General features: G+C 36.9%; 2 protein-coding genes across 6 annotated transcripts in view; one reads left to right on the top strand and one right to left on the bottom strand.

The window, feature by feature from the left end:
• Nucleotides 1-5,372, top strand: part of unc5a (unc-5 netrin receptor A) — a 202,191-nt gene extending 196,819 nt beyond the window's left edge. For all 4 annotated transcript variants that reach the window (XM_058797407.1, XM_058797405.1, XM_058797404.1 and 1 more), the window contains 3 exons: nucleotides 1,045-1,209; nucleotides 2,043-2,221; nucleotides 4,073-5,372. In XM_058797407.1, coding sequence (XP_058653390.1) covers nucleotides 1,045-1,209; nucleotides 2,043-2,221; nucleotides 4,073-4,238 — 510 coding nt within the window. In that variant the 3' untranslated portion in view covers nucleotides 4,239-5,372. The remainder of the gene's footprint in view (nucleotides 1-1,044; nucleotides 1,210-2,042; nucleotides 2,222-4,072) is intronic.
• A 1,943-nt stretch (nucleotides 5,373-7,315) lies between these two features.
• Nucleotides 7,316-22,161, bottom strand: part of pdlim7 (PDZ and LIM domain 7) — a 46,482-nt gene continuing 31,636 nt past the window's right edge. For both annotated transcript variants that reach the window (XM_058797401.1, XM_058797402.1), the window contains exons 6-11: nucleotides 15,164-15,225; nucleotides 14,445-14,682; nucleotides 13,134-13,314; nucleotides 12,451-12,571; nucleotides 10,523-10,638; nucleotides 7,316-9,321 (exon numbers count right to left, since the gene is read on the bottom strand). In XM_058797401.1, coding sequence (XP_058653384.1) covers nucleotides 9,235-9,321; nucleotides 10,523-10,638; nucleotides 12,451-12,571; nucleotides 13,134-13,314; nucleotides 14,445-14,682; nucleotides 15,164-15,225 — 805 coding nt within the window. In that variant the 3' untranslated portion in view covers nucleotides 7,316-9,234. The remainder of the gene's footprint in view (nucleotides 9,322-10,522; nucleotides 10,639-12,450; nucleotides 12,572-13,133; nucleotides 13,315-14,444; nucleotides 14,683-15,163; nucleotides 15,226-22,161) is intronic.

The raw sequence follows: 22,161 nt of genomic DNA, 5'->3' as shown, positions 1-22,161 counted from the left end.
TTTTAGATAAGTATGTTGCTAGGCTTGGTTTTTCAGTCTGTGTAACAGCTCCCCCAATTGGAGTAAACTGAGGAACTGCATATACACTGCCTTTTATTGATTTGCAGTTTGACTGGTTCATGACTGATGTGTAGTCTTAAATAACGTGCGCTTATCTTTGTTTTTTGTCTCTCTTCACAATTAATTAGACGGTATGAGACGAGAGCACGTTATAAAGCTAAATAATTAGTCTAATCAGACTGTCACGCTGAACGTGTTGTATTTGACAGACTAAATGTATTGTTTTAATACGTGTTCTTATTTTATTTAACTGTGGATATGCAGGCATATCTGCTCAATCTACTGAATTGTGCTCGTTCATAAATTAAATCCAAATCCCCGGTTGTGAACAATTAGCTTTTAAGGACGTTCTACTGTTGTCAGAGACAAAGAAACTATTTTGCTGCTTCATTTGAAAATGTTGCCAACAATAGATTTAGAAGAGCTTTCATAGACTCGCACCGGCAGCCACAGCATCATAAATCATCAGGTGTTGGACTTTTTCTTTGTCTGCGTCTCTTACTGACCGTCAAATTCAGCTGGATCTATTGTTTGCAAGTGGAGAACTTTTAATGAAAAGGAAGCTGTGGATTATCTACCAAGTGACAGAACTGTTCTCTCTGGTTTATTTATGTCAGATCCAAAGTTTGCTGAAGGTTGCCAAAATGTGGAAACTTTTGCATAATTCATGTGCTGAAAAAATTTAACTGCATTCTTCTACGGCACTGAAATGTGGCAATGCATAAAGCTATTCACTTAACACTATATTTGTATATTTTGCATTGTCTCTGTTGATTTTGAGGAAAAAATAAATTATAAATGAGTATATGAGAATATATAAGTATAGAGTTGCAGCCCAAAAATGACACACAATTTGGATTTTATTGCTGATTTATTTGACTTATGTTTTTTAAACAATCAGTTCTGACAAGGCTGAGATTAGATTTCAGAAGAGATTTGTTATGGACAGTAAGAATTCAGTTGGACTTGTCTTTGGGCCTTTAGGAGATCCCCTTCTATCACATCTGGAGCGGCTCTCAGCGGACCCTGCACTGCACCTTCACATTGGAGAGACAGAGCCTGAGCACCTGTGATCTCACCTGCACGCTGTGTGTGTGGCAGGTAGAAGGAGAAGGACAAAGCTTCACCCTGGACTTCAACATCTCGAAGGTAACTGAGACCACCTGCAGTATAATATCCCAGTAAACAGTAGAGATGTTTTATGATTTTGAATTTGGTTTACAATGAGAATAGGACTTGAATTTAAATGATTTGATGTTGTATTGTGTGCATACCTAAGATTCTTTTTTGACATTCTCTAAAACCTAGGTCAGTTGATTTGGATTTAGAACAGAATTGAAATAGACTTTTTTAAGTGAAAATGTTGAAAGTGTAACTAAATTGAATAGACTTGATACTGTGGTCTGCACATATGCACACATATTAATTTTGTATTATAATTAGAATTTGGAGTTTTAATATGAACTGAATGTTAATTGAATGTGAATTGAATTGAAATGTAGTCTACACATGCATATGAATGTCACATTCTCTTTAACTATTTTCCAAACCGATTATGCTGCAAACAATTAGATTTTGAATTTGGTTTATAATAAGAATTGAAATTGATTTTGGAATTTAAATTTCACTTAAATTTAAATTATTAGTTGGAATTTAAATTTTGCTCATTTGGAATAAATAAATAAATTCATTCATTCATTTCAATAAATGTAATAGACTTGGTAATGTGGTCCGCACGTAGACTGTTTTTGAATTACAGTCAGAATTTGGAATTTAATGTGAACTGAATGTGAATGTGAACTGAAATAGTCTACTCATGCAACTCATTTTCTCATAAACCTTTTGAATTCAGTTCAATTTAATTCTCACATTCTACTAAATTATTTTCCAAACTTATTCTCATGCAAATGTAGATCTTCATATTAAAGTCTGTGTGCAGTTGGAATGAGTAACACATGAGCTTGAAATGTTCTTGACTCCAGGACATCAGACCACTGGACTCTGATTTCCTGTTAATGGACAACTGCACCCCTGCCCTGGCTGGTCCGAGCGCATTCCAGATCCCTTACCTCATCCGACAGAAGATCTGCAGCAGTCTGGACACCCCCTGTCCCAATGGAGCAGATTGGAGACTACTGGCCCAGAGACTGAAGCTTGACAGGTAAGAGCTCTCAGTGCTAGAAGCTATTATCTCTAAAGGTCTGGAATGGATCCTGTTTAACAAAATCTGAGGATTCTTCTTGTAAGTTGTGGAAACTGTTTTTTGCAGAGAGCAGATATCTTAGAGCAGATTGTGCGGTTCTCCACTTGCATATTAAATATAGACTTCCACAGGAAATTACAAGGCAGTGATTTAATTACTGTCCCATTGAACTTCCTCCAGGTAATGGAACATAATGGGCAGACTTCATTTGTCCAATAATGTTTACTTGCTCCAATTAATTACAATTTGAAGTGTTGTGGTGTGTGTTCAATTAGCACACTAGCACAAAACGATCAATTTTCATTTATTTAGTTAAGGAACAGAATCCACACAGGTGGAAACATTCTTAATGTTTTTTTACTCAAGACACTGTCCTCAGAAAATGTTTTAGGACTTGAAAGCAGTGCTACTAGTGAATACAACCCTGACTGTAAACCTTTTCTCACTGAGAACAGAGAGCATGTAGAAAACAACACTTAAAGCCCCAGGCATTTGAGGGACAGAAAAAGGCCGTTAGATCGAACAACCCACTTCAGCTTCCTTCGGGAGATGCATCTCGCAACATCTAATACGCTGCAAAAAGGGGTTGCTTTGTTCTTATTGATCAGCTTTGATCCGAAAGGTTCAGCCTGGTCAATGGAAAAGGTCACATGCAACCTGGGCTTTACCCTTTTAGAGGACTGAGACCCACAGTAGATAATTCATCAAATGAAAATGCTAGGCTGCTTTAGTCCAGGAGTTAACAAAAGGGTGTAAAGCACTTGTTTGGAAGACCTGAGCATTCGTGCATAGGTTTAGTACATTGGAATGGATAATACTGTTTTATATGTCCAGCTAATGTGTCTCCCTGAACCAGCATGCATAGATTTTCTACTCTCGCTTTGAATGAAGTGACAGAGAGGTTGATGTATTGGTTTACAATGCAAGATAAACTTCTTGATGTTTTATTTCATTTCAGGAAGTTATGACTCTCCTGCAATCCTGATTTACTTCTCACAATGAAACAAACCATGCATTGTGAAGCATATTCATTGCATTTCTAATATGTTTTTTATTGTATCTGGTTATAAAGCAAAAACAGAAGTCTATAGCTGAGTGAATCTCTGAAAATCTCTAGATCATATTTCATCTTGTGTGTATGTGTGATTTGCATGAAGTCAAGCTTTTTTTTTTTTTTTTTTTTGGTTTAATTTATATATTCGATTTAGTGCAACAAATACTATCATGTTATTATTTTGCAATTTAAATGTGTCGTTAACACTGTCATTGCAATAATGTTTAATTTGTTAGCATTAGTTAATAAATAGATTAACATGAACTAAGAATGAACAATACCAGTCTAAAGCATTTATGAATCTTAGCTAATGTTAATCCAAACATCTGCTAACATCTGTTTACATTGACATTAGTTAATGCACTGTGTGAACTAACATGAATATGAGTTAGGGTTAGGTTATATATAACCCTACAAGTAACATTAACAAAAGTTAGTAAATGCTATAAAAATATATTGTGTAATCTCAAACTAATTTTGATGGACAAATACTTTCAATCTAATTTTATGTCAACAAATCTAATATTAACTAAGTAAAGATGCTGACGTTCAGCTAAATGCATGTAAAACTTGAGACTCTGTGTATCAGTAATTTTTTTTTTTTTTCTAGTTTTGCAATATAATAATGTGCACATGTTATGATGCTTAAAAGTCAGACATAAACTGCAAAACTTTTTAATATGATACAAGACTCACTCTGTCTATCCAAACTACAATAGGACTGACGATTTCCTTTCCTCTGTTTGCCTCCCCAGGCACATGAGTTTCTTTGCATCCAAAGCGAGCCCCACATCAGTGATTCTGGACTTATGGGAGACCCAGCACTTCCACAGCGGTAATCTCAATCAGCTCGCTGCTGTGATGGCTGAGATTGGCAAGCAGGAGGCCATGATATTCCTGGTGTCAGACGGGGAGTGCTGACACATTAAAACTAGAGCACGGCGGCTATCTCTGAGTGATGGGGTGGGTGAAGGACACGACCCTCTGCCTGCCCCACCATAGATGAGAAACAAATCAAAGAACAGGGTTTACCCAACTATATGAGGCCACTTCCCCAGTGAATAAGGAATAAAAGAAAAAGAAAGAAAAAAATAAAACAAGACCAGGCTCAGGAGGAACCTGGCAGGGCTTTTAGATGTACTGTGACTGAGACAAATGCCCCTTTCTCAGAACAAAAATCCATTTGTTTTGAAAATAATGGTGTATAGAAAATCCCAGATTCTATGATTCTGGTCCTGCCCTCAATCACTGACCAATATGTACTTTCTAACCACATTTGTGTTAGGCAAATTGATATATTAATATCAGACTGGAAACTAAAACGAATCGGTTTGAACGATATCAAGCGGAAAACGTACACTATGTAGGTAACTAATTCTGATGTGTGACATGCATTTTGTAAATGTGTACCATTTAGCAATATGCAAACACACATATCGATGACAATTTCCTTTGGCCGACACGTTTCTTACCTCACGAAGCATTTAAAAATTTTAGAGCGTTTGCTAAATTTCAGGTCGAAAACATTAAGGAAGTAAAGCGTTTTTGGTGAGAGCCATCACTTGTTCCTCTGCCCCTGTGCACTTAACGTGTGTGTTCATGAAGCCATAAAGTCCTAAATTCACCTCAACGCAATGATATATGTTCTGATCCGGGTGGATAATCAGTAAATAAGCACAGGATTCTGTGGATGTTTAGCTGCTGACGGATGAGTGATCAGGGACCTCAAACGTTTTCCTAGCTGTTTTGAAGAACATTGGACTTTTGAGAAAAGGGGTCAGAAGTTCTACAAAGCATTTTTCCATGCCCGTCTTATGTCAATGGAACCCTTTCGAGACTAGAATTTTCATCTGATTCCATAGAATTCCTTGTTTATGAAGGAGAAAAAAAAAAGTTCCCCGTTGCAAAGGTTTTCTTCTTTTATAAACAGAAAATGCAATACTACCAAATGTTCCATTGCTATTCTCCTTCATATTTAATGAGTCCATGTTTCTCTGAAAGCCATTTTGGCTTCAGGGCAATTTCTTAGTTGTAGGAGAGAGAATATTTTCATCACACCCCAAAAAGCAAATGTTACATCCAAGAAAACTTCATCGACACTCAGCAGCTGTCGTATTTTTCTAAATTCCTCCATCACACGTGTGCTTTGTTTCTGCATAACTGTCACACCCTGTAGAACGGCAACACGTCTCAGCCCTGCGTTTGGCGCCATGAATGTGCATTACACAGTTTGAAGATTGTCAGATTATTTTTTCTGTGTGTGTTTGAATGTGGGAGTATTTCATTCCAAATGAAGGATGATTTGTGAGAAAATGTGGATCACAAATTGGCCGCTTTCATCTCGACCAGTAATGACGGCCACGTCTGGAGATGATTGGAGGAGTCCTGCACGTTCTCTCCACAGCAAGTAGAAATACACAGGCCTGTTTCACTCAGCTGACAGAGAACTCAAGTTAAAGGCCAAATTGTGCACACAATGTGTTTTTTTGTTTTGTTTTTTTTAACCATATGTTTCCTTAAGGTTTCACTTGGTGATTTCTGTTAAACAATTAACCAGTCAGCTATTTTCTTTGTTTTTAATCTACAAAAGTCATCATGTCTTGTAGATAAGTACTTTTCATGTGACGCATCTCTGCGCAACCAAAGTGTATGAGCCATCTGGAGCATTTCTTTCATATCTATGCCGATTGTGATTGAATTTTGAGTACAAGTAACACGTTCCTAAATTCAACATGCATTTGTTTTTCTTTCAAGATCTCATGACTTGTGCAAATTTGTTCATTTTGAGCATTTCACTGGTAAAACAATTTAAATATTTAATACAGCACTTTGTAAAGTAATTGTAAATGATATTTTAATAACAAGCCAAAAAAGACAAGACAACTGACGTAACATTTGTCAAAGTATAACCTGTGAAGTGTTTGCCTACTGTTCATTGGTTATATAGCACTGAGTTCATTCTTTCTGCAGTGTTTGCGGTTTAGACTGTTTTCGCCATAAGTTTGTACGCCGTTGTTTTGTTTTGTCCTGAGGCTGTTGGTTTATGGGTAATCGATCCTCAACACTACGTCATGAGAAAACAGATGCACCAGTAAATGATACTTTAGACAAGGATTTGGTGCAAAATTGTCAAATTCCTAACACTCAGGTTTACAAACAGTTCCGTTGAAACAGACACGTTACGCATTTCTAAACATTACTGAGTGCGCAACGGATTTCTCATCCATGTTGTTCTTTTTCACTGACACTAATCATTCCGACAGCCAGTCGTTCTGAGCTCACAAAGTCAGCTTGTAACACTGAATAAAGCAGATGCCATGATATTCACTAAAGGAACCACCGATCTCTCGTTATGACTGTAGATTTTGTCAGCCTCATTCATAGCTGTTCTGTGTAAATGAATGTGTGAGTGTGCTATTACTTTCCACTGACTTTCTTTTTGAACTGAAAACCGTAGAATTGTGTACCTGTGAATGTTCAATTCGATTTCTTAATTCAATGTTCCTTGCCTTTCTGCAAGTCAAAATGCTGTATTTATTACATGCCACAGCGCTTATGCAATTGTACAATTCTTTTCTATTATTAGTTTTCTTTTCTTTTTTTGGTAAAGTTACTTTTCATTTCTCTCGTCAATGTAAATTGTCGTCGATGAGCTTGTGGTAATAGGAAGCCCTCTTCTGCAGAAGGTTTTCTGTACTTTTTGGACAATGGTATGGATTTGTGGGTAGAATTTTGGAAATTCGTTTCTAAGTGCTTTCAAGTATTTACTTGGCCTTATGTATATATCTCTCTATGAAATTTCAGAAAAGGTATGTATAGTAATTGAACCTAAAATGGATGTAAATAAATTATATATTGTTAAAAGAGAGTTGAGTGATTTGTGCTCGCAACATCTACGATATTTCATCATGACACATTTTACATTTACATCAGTAGCCTTGGGAATAACCCAATTTCTCCACCATTCGTATGATTCAGTAAGTCAGCACACAACAACATGACTGCAGGTGATTTATTGACTAAATGTCTCTAGCACAATTTCTTTCTAAATGATTTGCGTCATCTAACATAGAAAACCTCTCTACAGTATGCACAAGAATACAGCAGTTTACCGTTCTGAATGACACACACAATAGTTAAAGGCTGCAAAGCTATAAAAAAAAAAAAAAAGGCACTTGATAGTTGATACATAACACGCTGTCAATACAAAAAAGTACAAAAATTGAGCTGTTGGCTCAAATATATATATATATAGCTTTCTCAGAGCAGGATATTAGAGTGTTGCATTTCTTCCGTTTAGAGTGCAGGAGATTGCGATAAGGGAATGATGTTCTGGGAAGCATCTGGTATGTAGTCTCTGAAGAAGAGCCATTGTGTTTGGAAACGCCATAAGATTATGCATAAAACCTTTGGCACACATGCGCTTTGCTCACTAGCTTGCGGAAACCACCAAAATGGCCACAGAGCTTTAAATAACAGCAAGCAAATACGAACAAAGGCTCTAAGTGAATCTGGCCATATAATATTGCAGGATCCATTTGCACTAACGCAGAGCGTTTTTATGGTATCACAGGCCTTTCCTTAATTAGAACTACCTGTCTGATTAGAACAGATGAATGTAGCGTATTTAGTATTGAAGCCATGTAGAGACCATTGCTTGGGTCAGGATGAAACGCATGCAATCAGTGCTAATGTATTTCAGTGTAGCTGCCAGGGGCGTTTTATTCCTCTGTGGTTTGCCATTACCTTAAGTACCCTGGCACAGCAAATCAGGCAGAGCAAAAAAGTAGGCTGCACAGCATCTAGAGGATTGAGGGGCCACTTTAAGATCCTGTCTGAGTAGATCACATGCTCAATGCTTTAGCCTACAAAATGGATTGTATGGATTGGAGTACAACTAGATTGCTTCACTCATTACATGGGAAATGCTTTGTCCTTATTTGTGACAAGAGTGGATCGAATTTTGGATGATACATATACATCCGAGTGCAGATGAGATGAGCGAATCTCACAAAAAAAAAAAAAAAAAAGAGTCACATTTTACAATGCAATTAAATCAAGAATAATATTTTTCAGTGTGACAATATTTTCATGCTAATCACATTTTATTTTTTGTAATTCCCTTTATTTTTAATGGTGATAGTTTACTATTTTTTTATTATGTTTTATATATTTTTTATTTTATATATAATAATTTTACTGTATTCAAGTCAGCATAACAAATACTATTATGACGTATAAATACACTTTTTTATTTTTGCATTAGAGCAATTAGAATGTATTTGGAATGTGCTCAGCTGTCAAGAGAAATAGTCACAAAAATTAAAAAAAATCATATTCTTACATATGGTTAAGCCATATTCTTTATGCAATATAAAATGTGGAGTAATGTGAACATGACATGTTTTGTGAGATTCACTCATACACCAAATTGACAAATACAAATATCTAAAAAGTGAAATTAAAGAGAGCAGTATAAGGAGCGTACTATGTTCATTGGATTGATGAATACTGCAGGTGTACTTTTGGAGGTGGAGTGGGACGAGGAGGGACAGCTAAAATACTTCATCCAAATACCTTGTTATCCATTCCGACATCTGGCATCGGTGGTTGTAACAGAAAAGCTGTTTCCAGGTGAATGACTGGCATCGTAACACAGCAAAACTGAGGCCAGTCTGTCGGCTTACTGTAGCAAGCTACCAAAAATTCAGGTCCGTACTTTGCTGAATGACACATACTTAGTAAATGCTGATCGAAGCTGCTATAACAGCCGGTGAAAGCCAGCGGAGCTACTATATCCATCACTCTGTCAGTCAGCCATATGTTACAGGCTTCAAGTAAAGTACTTGGTCTTGTTTGGCATAGCTATAGACCCCCCAGTCTCCGTTCCGGCCCCTCCTTGACGAACAGCGGAGCCTCACACTGGAGAGAAAGCGTGACTTTTACATAGTGGTTTGTCCTTCTTTGAAAAGAACGTCTTCCCCTCCAGATTGATTTGACAGATCTGAGGAGATTAAAAAAAAGGAGGTTTAAACAGTAGAATCAAACTCTTATGCAATCATGACTGTTCAACAGCGCTTTTATACAGCTGTAATTCATTATTTGCTAGAAGCCAATAATATCAGGGGGAGAAACATAAGCATTCCAGAGAGCGTTTATAATTGGATACAAGTTTGGAGTGCAGGATGAGCCTTTATTATCTCTAGTAGATTTGGATAAAAATGTCTACTAAATGAATAAACGTGGGGGTCTTTAATCTGATCAAGCTAATAATCCGTTTGGAGTCTGTAAATTTTTATATTTTGAACGAAATGAAAGGAATTGAGTGACACTAATGACATTTGAAGTGATATTTCCATTTTGAATAAATGCTGTTCCTTTGAAATTTCTCTTCATAAAACAATCTTGAAAAAAGTATCACTGTTTCCACAAAAATATGAGGCAGCACAACGGTTTTAAAAGTGACACTGAAGACTGGAGTAATGGCTGCTGAAAACTTAGCTTTGTCATCACAAGAATAAATTATATTTTAAAATACATTAAAATGGAAAACAGTTATTTTAAACCATAATAATGTTCAACAATATTAGTGATTTTACTGTATTTTTGATCAAATACATGCAGCCTTAGTGAGCATAAGACTTATTACCAACACAAGCCTTGAATGGTAGTGAATGCCTGTATTAATCTGTCATGTGAATATGATGTATGGGGTATATTCAATGTTCATATCAGTGCATGTCAAAACGAAAGTAATTGCTATCTGACACAGACTGCCAAGCTCTCAAAGAACCCCATTTTTGGAGACATAAAGATTAAAGAAGTGAACTTAAATGAGAAGACAGGCAAGTAAAAGTACCACACAATTTTGCTATTTATTGTGGTCTTGCGTGCCGCTACAAGGGGCATGAATGAAAATTAATGAACTGCTTAAATTCCTAAAAAATGAAATGAATGGCAAGAGCATATCCGTTTTATTTTCTCTTATGAAATGCTGGATGTCTTAGTTTATCTGGATTATGAATAAGAAAGAAGAATATTCTAAAAGCTTCTGAACCACATTAATTAAAGACATGCAAACACAATGTATGAATTTTGAAGGGAAATGTCTAGGTTCTCAGGGGCTATTTCTTGATAGTGTTGTGCGGTGCAGAAAGTTTAAGATGGAGTTTTGGGACAGGTCCCTATGCATCAAAATGACTTACGGCACAGACAAAGCAAGTGTCATGCCAGCTGTAGCCCAGCGCCTCAAGGAAACGGTCTCCTGCATCAATCTTGAAGTCACAGCCATGGCATTTGGTACCAAACATCTTTTCATAGTCTGCAGAGAAAAACAAACCAACCAAAAAGGGCCTATTAAGACAGCGAGAAGGAAATGCTCGGTCAGAAAGGAAGAGAACGAGTGTTATCAGAAGGAAAAAGAAAAGGGATTATATTTTCTCAGCCCTCACATGCTCAGTGTGTGATAACAGACACTGGTCCAGATTCCTACATGGATTGCCCCAGTTTTACCCATTACGGAAAACTTAAAAGCGGCAAGCTTTACGTTCCGTACGCAAGGCAAGTAGTTTAGAGCACAATCCTTTTAAGGTGCTGAGACTGCAGCTATTTTATCAACACTTAGCTCTTCATTTCTAACAGAAACAGCTGCCCACTTGCTGCTGACACAAGACCAAAACTCTTCAAAGCTGTAAAGCACTGGAACTGCAATGCAAGCCTATTTACATAATAAAGACATGCACTCCCTTCAGATAGCTTAATGTCTGTTTATGTAAGATTAGGGGCCCAACAAATGTGACAATGTGATTAACTGCACTGCATAAATATAAATTAAACACGGAAGGTGGCTGAATTTAGCTACTTTTTACCACTCAGGAAACTAAATGAATGAACAAGCACAGCTTAACATGGCAAATTTCATGACTGAATTCAAATCAATTTAATCCAATCCACAATGTTTCCGAGCCCCTTCTCCCACCTGTTTGCTAACCTCTGATTAATTGGTCCTACAAAAGTGTTGAAAGATCCAAAATAAAAGAATTGCTGTAAGAGCCGTGGCCTAGTGGGTAGCACACAAACTCTGACACTTAGAGCTGTGGAGCTCATGTTTGCAAAACAGGTTTGAATCTAATGCTTCCCATTCCTCTTCCCAATAATTTCCTTTTCTAAAGCTCACTAGTCCAGTAAATGTAAGTGGCAAAAAAATAAATAAATAAACATTGGCAAAACAGGTTTCAATCTAATGCTTCCCACTCCTCCTTCCAATAATTTCCTGTCATAAACCTCACTGTTCCCATAAATTAAAAAAAAAAAAAAAAAGTTAAGTTAAGTTAAATTAAATAAAAATTTTGCTGCTGATATCACTCAACATAACGCTTTTGTGTCACAGGCGTCCCGAGTACGAATCCCGGCTCGAGGACCTTTCCCAATCCTACCACTCTCTCTCTCTCTCTCTCTCCTCCCAATCTGCTCTACACTGTCCTATCATAATAAAAAGGCAAAAATAAATCTTTACAAAAATATATATTAAGAAAATAAAATTAAATGGTAAAATACAACATGACAAAATAAAACAAAACCGGTTTGAACCAATGTTTCCCACTCCTCCTACCCCTAAATTTCCTGTGTTCTCACTAGTCCTATAAAAATTGTTTTTTTAAATGAAATAAAATAAAATACATGTTCAAAGCAGGCTTGCAATGTTCTCAATGCCTTATCATTAAACTGTATTTCTTATCATTCCTATAAAAGTAAGTGTCAAACAGGTTACTAAAAAGTGGACTTTGAGGTGGGGTGCTTGTATAGTAAACATGAGTTTGAATCTGTCTTGTGATTTCAATCTAATTTAAACAAAGAAAATAAAATAAAAAGAAAAAAAGAAACAGTATTAATGGTTTCATTGAGCACCAAAGCACTCTCTACTAATGGTGTATTTAAAGTAGATTCTCAAGCATAAAAGTTCTCAGCAAAGCTCCTAATCAATGTGCAGGGCCAGTATGGAGCAGGTTTGATGTCTGAAGTGAAGTGGCAGCATTTGAATGATTAAACACCGCAGGAGCCCGCATTCGGCTCTCGGCAGGGGCTGTCGATAAGATGTGCGGCCGGGCGTGCGAGAGGGGCCGCGGTCGCTCACCTCTCTCACAGTAGGGCTCTCCCTCCTCCATGTAGAAGGCCTGGTTCCTGATGGGCATTTTGCAGGCAGCACACAGGAAGCACTGTACGTGGTAGGTCATCTTCAGGGCGTGCATGATTTCCTGCGGAGAGGACAGAGGGGTGTGAGGCAGCTGCGCACGCCATCTATGAATTTACACTTTGAAAATCAGGCCAATCTCACTTTTAAACTCTCACTCACACACACACACACACACTTTACACACTAAATAAAATCAGAATCAATATACAGCTTTTGTTTGTTTTGAGGTTATTTCGACATACTGTCATATTATACGGTCGTAAAATTACCTTACATCAAATATATATATATATATATATATATATATATATATATATATATATATATATATATATATATATATATATATATATATATATATATATATATATATATATATATATATATATATATATTATTATAATATAATAATAAAAATATATATATAATAATATTATGTAATGTTTTTTTTTTTAAATAATATTATATTAAATTATACTGACCCCAAATTTTGTAATGGTAGTATATAAAAAAAATGATACCAGCATCCTTAATGATTTTATAAACTTTTCCACCACTCATTTTGAATCGATCAGTAACTGCATTGTGTATTTGTGTTGCAGAACAGTAGGAAATGCAGTTACCCCAGTTATCTTCTTCATGCATTTGGCACAGTTGGGTGAGTAACGGTTGTCGTAGCACTTGGTGCAATAAATGGATCCTTTTTCCTCAAAGAATCCCCCCTCATCCAACACCCTTTTACACTGACAGCACGTGAACTCCTCTGGGTGCCAGGAACGACCAAGTGCCACCACATAGCGTCCCCTAGAACACAGACACACAAACACAGCCTTACAACAAAAGCTTTTGCACTGAAGTGAAAGGGTCAGCTGGAGCATCAACAGCTAGGTTTAGCACTCTTAAGTGTTCAGTGTGCAAAAGCCATTCTAATGGAAATAGTAGGTCAGATGCAAAAACCTACTCCATTCCGTATTGATTCTCCACGGCAGAAAGCCCAAGGACATGGCCCTATTTCAGTGCTCTGCGTATTTTAAGAAATATTGCTGCCTTACAAAGTTTGACACAACCTTTTTTCCCTCCCCATGTTTTCTCTCAGTTCTGTAAGTAATGACATTTAGCGCATAGTCATCATTGATTTGGGAGGTATTTTGGGCTGTCTGCAGAGGTTAGCTTTGGGATTTCGAAAGGAATAGTTCACCCAAAAATGACTGAAACTATTTTCTGAAAATGTCCTCATGTAGGCCATTTGAGATCTAGATGAGTTTAGTTCTTCATTGGAACAGATTTGGAGAAATGTAATATTAAATCACTTACTCATCAATGGATACTCTGCAGTGAATGGGTGCCGTCAGAATGAAAGTCCAAACAGCTGATAAAAACATCACAATCCACACAAGTCCCTCAATTACGTCTTTCGAGGTGAAAAGCTGTGTTTGTTATAAACAAATCATTCAAACATGATTAACTGTTTAGAACTGTTTTTAAATGGCTTCGATTTGTACATGTTTCTCTCCTTATTCAGATGATATGACTTTTTCCACAGGAAACAGTGAACTCATATTTTATTTGGAAGCAATGGCTAAAAGTTTACAAATTTCTGGATGGATTTGTTTCTAACAAACTAACAGCTTTTAAATTCACAAGATGCTAATTGATGGACTGGGGTTGTGTGGATTATTGTGATGTTTTTAATCAGCTGTTTGGACTCTCATTCTGACGGCACCCATTCACTGCATAGGATCCATTAGTGAGTAAGTGATGTAATGCTAAATTTCTCCAAATTTGTTCTGCTGAAGAAACAAACTCATCTTGGATGTATTGAGAGAGAGTAAATTGTCAGCAAATGTTGATTTCTGGGTGAACTATTCCTTTAACTGCAAATTTTGAGTCAGTGCTGAAGTTTGACTCCAGAAGCGGTAGAGTTCCAGCCGTACCTAATGATCTTATTGCATGCGGCGCAGAGCGGGGTACAGCCGCTGGAGTCGGCAGGGTTCTGCTGTGCTGCCTGCATGATGGAGCTGCGGTTCTGCATGGGAGTAGGCTGGACCGGTTTCTGATGCTGCGTCACTACAGTGCTGGTCTTGTCTGGATGGTAACGGTCTGCGAAACCAGGATCCGTGACCCATGGCGGCCGGCAGGCTGGACCAGATTTCTTTGGCGCTTTAGCTGGCGCTAAAAAGGACAATGAAACTCAATACATATATTTTTTCAGCACTTCTTCACTATGGGCCAACAGAGACCTGTTACAAGTGTGTACATTTATAGGCTGCTATTAAAATGAGTGCAATTGTAGTCTAAAATGGCTTGCTTTTATCCAGGGACCAACCTATAACACAAAGACATCTATCGAGATGTCGCTAACACCATGAGAGGAGAGCATTAGGAGTGGCTCAAGGTTTAATTCAGCTTATATAAACCACATCTCAAGAGAGTGATAATTGACTCATATTATCATCTTTGACTATAAAAACATCAGTGCCACTTATGTCTTACTTTTCCTATTAACAACAGGCCTGTCTCAGCCAGCCGGGCCACTCCGTGAGCAAGTCTGTGTTTTATGGGAGTTAAGTCCTCCCCGTGGGAGCGAGTCTGGGCCGTGAGTCAGTGTGTACTTTGAGAGTCAATCTATTCCGTCTGTTCTGAGAGTACTTACCTTGAACATCGTCAGGTTGGTCTGCTGGCTTGGACTTGGCAGTACAGGGAGTTACTTCATGACTGTAGAAAGAAAAAATTTCCCTTCAGTACACATGCCTTGATAAAACAGCTTTAGCCAAAGAAAATGTTATTAAGCTACACAACACAACCTCTGACATCTACATCCTGGATGGAACGTACACTCCTGAACAAAAAGATGAGATTAAAACTACTTCACACCATGTATTTATATGCAAATTAAAATATAGGATGGGTGTGGTGTTGTTTTTTTGCTTTAATTGTAGATAAAAACATGTTACATTTAATGCATTTACTGTTTTTTTTTCACTGAGCATTCCTATTTATTACAACTTGGCATAACAAGAACAACAAAAAGTATATTTTTTATAATAATAATTAAAAAAAAATGTAAATAAAAATGCTCATGGCTTTAAGATTTTATTCATTTACATGATTTTTCCAAAGGCTAGAAATCACTTCTAAAATTAGGCTACCCAATTATCCAGGTATTCAAAAAAATATATATATTTTTAGCTTCTTTTAATGCTTTTTTCCCCCTTATATTAAATATTGTTATGTCATCTTGGGACCCCCTTGGAAGTCAGAGTTGAGATTGCCCTGTGTGGCTTTAGCTTACATACTGCTCTTAAAAAATAAAAAGTTAGCTGTAGCATTTATGAGCTTTTCATCATACATCATCGGAATGAAATGGATAAGCATATCCAGATTCTGTACCTCATCATAACGACAAGATCACACAAGAATAACATAAGTAATAAAACTCATAAGTCATGAGTTTTCCAGATGCGTGTTTGTGATTGTGTGCGCATGTTATTCCTCATGTTCGATAGCTTCTGAAAAGAATTAACGTCCTGAAGTTCCCTGGGCGTAAACATGTCATTCATTTATACAGAGTAAGCCAAACAAGTCTGTCTCGTGTTTTTTTTTATTGCCAAACACTGCTTTAAAATGATACCAGCTGGGCAAAGCAAGATACAGAACGATTAAATCTTTAGCTGAAAATTTGTACAGAATTAAAATCAATGCATACTGATTCAAAACAATGTCTAATTAATCTCTTATTTGCACAAATCCCAGTCTGAAAAACACGTCAGTTCTGTTCCAAATCCTAGTGAGCTGCCCACCTAGGCAATATTTTTAGGCACCATAGGCACAACCACAACAGGAAGTCTGTTCCAAACAGTAGGCTTGAAAATTGCACTCGTTTATAACCTTGTTTTGGATGAAATCTAAAGTAAAATTGCCAATCCCAGAATGCACTGTGCTGAATTGTGAGAAGCTACAGAATTTGACCAAAATAAATCTGTTCCATCTGTTTAAGAAATGCAGCATTTTACGTAATACTTAGAATATTGAGTTAGCTTAACTAGCGAGATCTAAACCCATAATCTATCTGCTGAAAAAAAAAAACAGGTTAAATTTAAGTTTAAGGTTAGTCATTTTTACCATAACTTCGCTAAAATACTAGGAAACAGCAGTGCATAAAATGCTAAAAATGTTGAAATGAAGAAAAGAGAACAAGCATAACTTGAAGAAAATAAAGGAGGACAGCAGAGTGTTTCACAATGTTTTATGAACTCAAAGACATGAGTCAACAGAATATTTTATCTTATTGGAGACAGATCCAGAGGAAGTGCGATCAGATGACATCATAACAGTGAATTATGCTAAATTACAGTCAGGATAAAAAGAGAATGAAATATAAAGAAAGAAAGTTGAGACAAATCACAAAGGGGGGGCTACACAACACAATCAGAAAGAAAGAAAGGAAGAAAGAGCAATAGTAACAGTCCCGTGATGGATAACGCCTCTGAACAACCACAAAAATAATAACGACAATAAAATAACATGATTATCAGTTTGTAGAAACGTACCACTTGAAAGAGACTATGTCACACCAACAGCATTCAGATATTCCTAACGGGAACTTGACTGTAGGGCTCAGTTTGCATGGTTTTTCCGACTATGCCTGCGTTTCTTCTCACATTTGTTTTTGCTATATTTAACTTTTTTATTTAATGTTTTTTTTTTTTATTAACTTGACAACACCCCCCCCCCTGGTATATCTGGGGTCGGTGTTCACTCATAGCTGGCACGCGGTGGTGCATTTGTATCTAGTGCGGCTGTATGTCAGCCACCTCGGCCGTCTGATGCCCGGGAGGCAGAGCGTTCAGGACTTGATGTTGAGGGCACGGGCGGATCTCTCGTGATGCCAGTCTCTCAGCCTGGCATAGCGGGGACTCTGAATCTCGGAGAGGAACTTTTCCCTGCCATTCAGTGCACCAAAGAGAACAGGAAATTAGGAGAGTGGTGAGGACAAAACAGAAGAGGAGAAAGACATGCCAGCACATACGCAAAGACAAAAGAAGGGAATGAATATGAGGTTGAGAGAACAGCAAAACAGAAGGGAAAGTAGTAATAAATGATGCAACATATGCAAGTAGTGATGAATTCAGAAAAATAAAATAAAAATCAGGGTCTCTGTAGATAACCAGGCCCAGACAGAATCTGCAGACTTTTTTTTTTTTTTTTTTTTCACGTTTTCCGTTTTGATTTTAATGTGAAATGTGAAATGTGAAACCTGCTAAATGGATTTGGGGCTGAGAGTACTACACGCTTACTGGCAGCACATTCTAACGAGCCAAAAGTTTTAAGGGCGTTTGCACACAAGAGAGAGAGTTTTGATGGAAAGCAATGCACAAGATGCTTTTTTAAGGGTGTGGAAAGAAATTATTTGGTATAGGAATATAGGAAAGTGCATTTCCAAATTCTTGTGCTTTCATAGATGTGCAGAATGTTTTCAGTATCAAAGCTGTAAAATTCTAATTTTAACTTTAAACATTCATTGTGCTTAAATGAAAATACACATTTGAAGGCAACAACTTTATTATTCACTATAATCAAATGTTTGGGGCTGGATTTTTTTTTTTTTTTTTTTAAGTCTCTTATGCTCACTAAGATGCATTTATTTGATCAAAACAGTAATATTGTGAAATTATTAATATTAATATTTAAAATAGAAAACCACTATTTTAATATATTTTAAAACGTAATTTGTTCCTGTAACATTACTTATTGTCATCAGTGTTGTGTTGCTTAATATTTTTGTGGAAATATCAGATTTTTTTTTTTTAAAGGATTCTTACAAAAAAAAAAAAAAAAAAAAAGGGGTCAGCATTTCTTAAAAATAGAAATTATACATAATATTATAAACGTCTTTACTGTCACTTTTGATCAATTTAAGGCATCCTTCCTTCCTGAAAGTATTCATTTCCTTTCAAAAATCTTACCGACTCCAAACTTTTAAAAAGTAGGGAACTTAAAGAACTTTTCAAATCGAACAACTCCTCTGCTCTTGTGGTCTTACAGGATGGCAAAATTTCTCTTGGGTTATGGAACTCCATAAACCCCTGCATTTGTCCTCCACATGAGACATCATTCGCATCAAAAAAATCAATGAATTTGAATTGGTATCTGACACGGTGTAAACTATATAGATGAAACTCCATTTTATGCAAGAAAGGCATTTGTATTGTGCAGAAATCTGAGGGCGTGATTCTGTGAAGGTCTGATTATAAGGCACACAGCACTCGGTGTATGAAGCTATACTGCAAATGCACAGATCAGACAACGGCTCATAATGCGGATCAAAGCATATTTTCAGCGTCTCTCCGCAGAGAGCTGAACACCGTGATCTCGTAATGAGGGTGGTAAAAGGTCAGAGCCAGCGATTTAATGCTTCAAACCGCACTTCATTAGCAAGTTCACACAGTTCTTTACCTGGACCTTTTCATGTTCTCATCATCCGGGTCCTGCACTGAGGGAAGCAGGAGAGATACAGATCAGACCAACCATTAGACACAAACACAATATAAAATCCACTGCCAATATCTGAACAATGCTACACAACACTTGAAGGCCCCTGCTTTTAAAGGGACTCCCCATCACCTTTTAACATGAGAGTCAATCCCGTGAGATGTACAGGCTCGGTACGGCAACAATGGTTGACTGCACACCTCTTTCCAACCACTTACTTGAGAGCAAATCAAAGCCACTCGGGCTCTAGATCACATAAAGGAGAAAATCTCAGCCATAACCCTTTAAGCTATAGATAGACGACATTTCCCACTTCTTTATGATCTCACTCTCAATATCAGATCAGCGGTTGGGTCCTCTAGGACATGCTTTCATGCCCTCCTACACTCAGATTAGTCCCTGCCACTAAGTAAAGATGGGATTTAGGAGAGGGAGTTTTATTAGGAACTTAGGAACAGGGCTGCGAGCTACAACTGTATATACTGTGACACTAAAATGGTGTCAACCGGAATACCTGTTTATACCACAGTAAATACACAACGCAACTGAAAAAATCTGACACAAAGTAGAAAAATAACGATTACTTTGACAACTTCACGGAGTATTTTTTTCTTATTCTTAGCAATGCGTCACTTCTACCCTTAACTTTATGATGCATTAACATTAGTAAATCCAGTCAACTAACATAAAAATTGTATAGTTCACAGGTGTGCATGCACCAGCTATTTTACAATGACTTGTAAAAATGTAACCCATCCATTATTTCAGCTCAAGCAAAAATAAAAATAAAAAATAGTTTACATTATATCATGAATAAGCTTCTTTCGGTCTGTGTCAATTAAATTCCAAATAAAAAGAGACAATTTTTTTTTTAAATTAAATTAAAAAATAAATAAAATAAAATATTGCATCATGAATAAGTTCCTTTTGGTTTGTGTCAATTAAGTTTCAAATAAAAGGAGACAATAAAAGTTATAAACATTACTAGTTTAACTAGATTAGTTTAAAAAAACAAGTAAATTACAGGGGAAATAAATAAATAGTTTTGTTTGAATTTCTGGCACAAATGACGCTCTTGTGATTTACCACAGTATGAAAAGTTTTATCATGATTGAAGATTTTGGTCCTAACTTCCACCCCTTCTTAGGAATGTCTTTTTCCACATTACTTCACAAAATACTGATCTTTCCAAAGAAACCCATTGACATCAATGAGCTTATGCTGAAAACCCCAAATGAGAAACACAACTGCTCTGAGCGGAGTACACGGCACTGACAGGCTGCGGTCTGAACGTGTCTGACTTACTGAAGTCAGTGCCTGTGAGCTGGGCCAGGATTCGGAAAGAGCGAGACTGGGTGGTGCCAGTGCGTGGCTGCCAATCCTCCGTATCCTCGATCAGTCTCTTCTTACTGCGATCATTGGGGATGAAGCAGGCCGTGTTTTCCACCCGCAGACCGTACCTGGAGACATGAGTCCTTCGTGACCTCTCTCATTCACCACAGCAGCACAGCACACCACGAAAAAAACTAAAAGAATTGGCAAACGGCATCACGTAATGCGTGCAGCACAGCAAGAGACGGCTATGCCAAACACAGTGAGGGGACGTGTAGTACATGAGGATCCAAAAATAAACAAAATAAAAACTTGGGGTACATGAATTCCCTTACAAAATCTTACCATGGTAACCAACGTTTCTGACAGAATACAACACTTGCTACAGGTATTGTTGCTACTACACCAAGCTATCACAGATCTATGGCAGGGGTCATCAAACTTGATCCTGGAGGGCCGGTGTCCTGCAGAGTTTAGCTCCAACTTGCCTCAACACACCTGCCTGGAAGTTTCAAGAATACCTACTAGGGGTGGGCGATATGGCAAAAATATAATATCACGATAATTTTAGAAAAATCACGATTCACGATTTTATCACGATTCTTTGTCACGTTGGTTTTACTATTTTGCAAGTTGTCTGAGCATTTCAGTCAAACTAATTTCCCTATTATAAAGACAAAACCTTTCAAGATAACAACAAATATTAAAAAAGAATGGTGTATATTTAGGCCAAAGTGGGCGAAGATAAAAATCTTTGTCATTATTTTATCTTTGTTATTAAAAAATGAGAACAAAGATACACATTACAAATACACATACTATACAAATAAAACAGTTTTATTTTCAGGTACAATAGGTGTATTTAGCAGGAGCATTCAATAAATTGAAATCAACAAATATAAAAATAAAACACTACATAGGTTGATTCCTATTAAATCAGCTGTATTAACGTTTTTCAGTCAAGAGTAGTGAGTGATTTTTCTCTTTGCGTTTTGGTGTTTTATTAACATTGAAGGAATAATTAACCCCAAAATAAAAAGTAAATAAATGTTTTATATTTATACCATCATTTACTCACTCAAAAGTTTCTTTAAACCTGAATGAGTTTCTTCTGCTAAACATACAGGTGCTGGTCATATAATTAGAATATCATCAAAAAGTTGATTTATTTCACTAATTCCATTCAAAAAGTGAAACTTGTATATTATATTCATTCATTACACACAGACTGATATATTTCAAATGTTTATTTCTTTTAATTTTGATGATTAGAGCTTACAGCTCATTAAAGTCAAAAATCAGTATCTCAAAATATTAGAATATTTACATTTGAGTTTGAATAAATGACCATCCCTACAGTATAAATTCTGGGTATCTCTTGTTCTTTGAAACCACAATAATGGGGAAGACTACTGACTTGGCAATGATCCAGAAGACGAACATTGACACCCTCCACAAAGAGGGTAAGTCACAGAAGGTCATTACTGAAAGGTGTGGCTGTTTACAGAGTGCTGTATCAAAGCATATTAAATGCAAAGTTGACTGGAAGGAATAATTTGGGTAGGAAAAGGTGCACAAGCAACAGGGATGACCGCAAGCTTGAGAATACAGTCAAGCAAAGCCGATTCAAACACTTGTGAGAGCTTCACAAGGAGAGAACTGAAGCTGGAGTCAGTGCATCAAGAGTCACCACGCTCAGACGTCTTCGGGAAAAGGGCTACCAAGCCACTTCTGAACCAGAGACAACATCAGATGCGTCTTACCTGGGCTGTGGAGAAAAAGAACTGGACTGTTGCTCAGTGGTCCAAAGTCCTCTTTTCAGATGAA

Source organism: Onychostoma macrolepis, chromosome 14, assembly GCF_012432095.1.
Source record: "Onychostoma macrolepis isolate SWU-2019 chromosome 14, ASM1243209v1, whole genome shotgun sequence".
In the NCBI taxonomy this organism is placed as follows: domain Eukaryota; kingdom Metazoa; phylum Chordata; class Actinopteri; order Cypriniformes; family Cyprinidae; genus Onychostoma; species Onychostoma macrolepis.
This window is presented reverse-complemented; position numbering and strand designations above follow the sequence as displayed.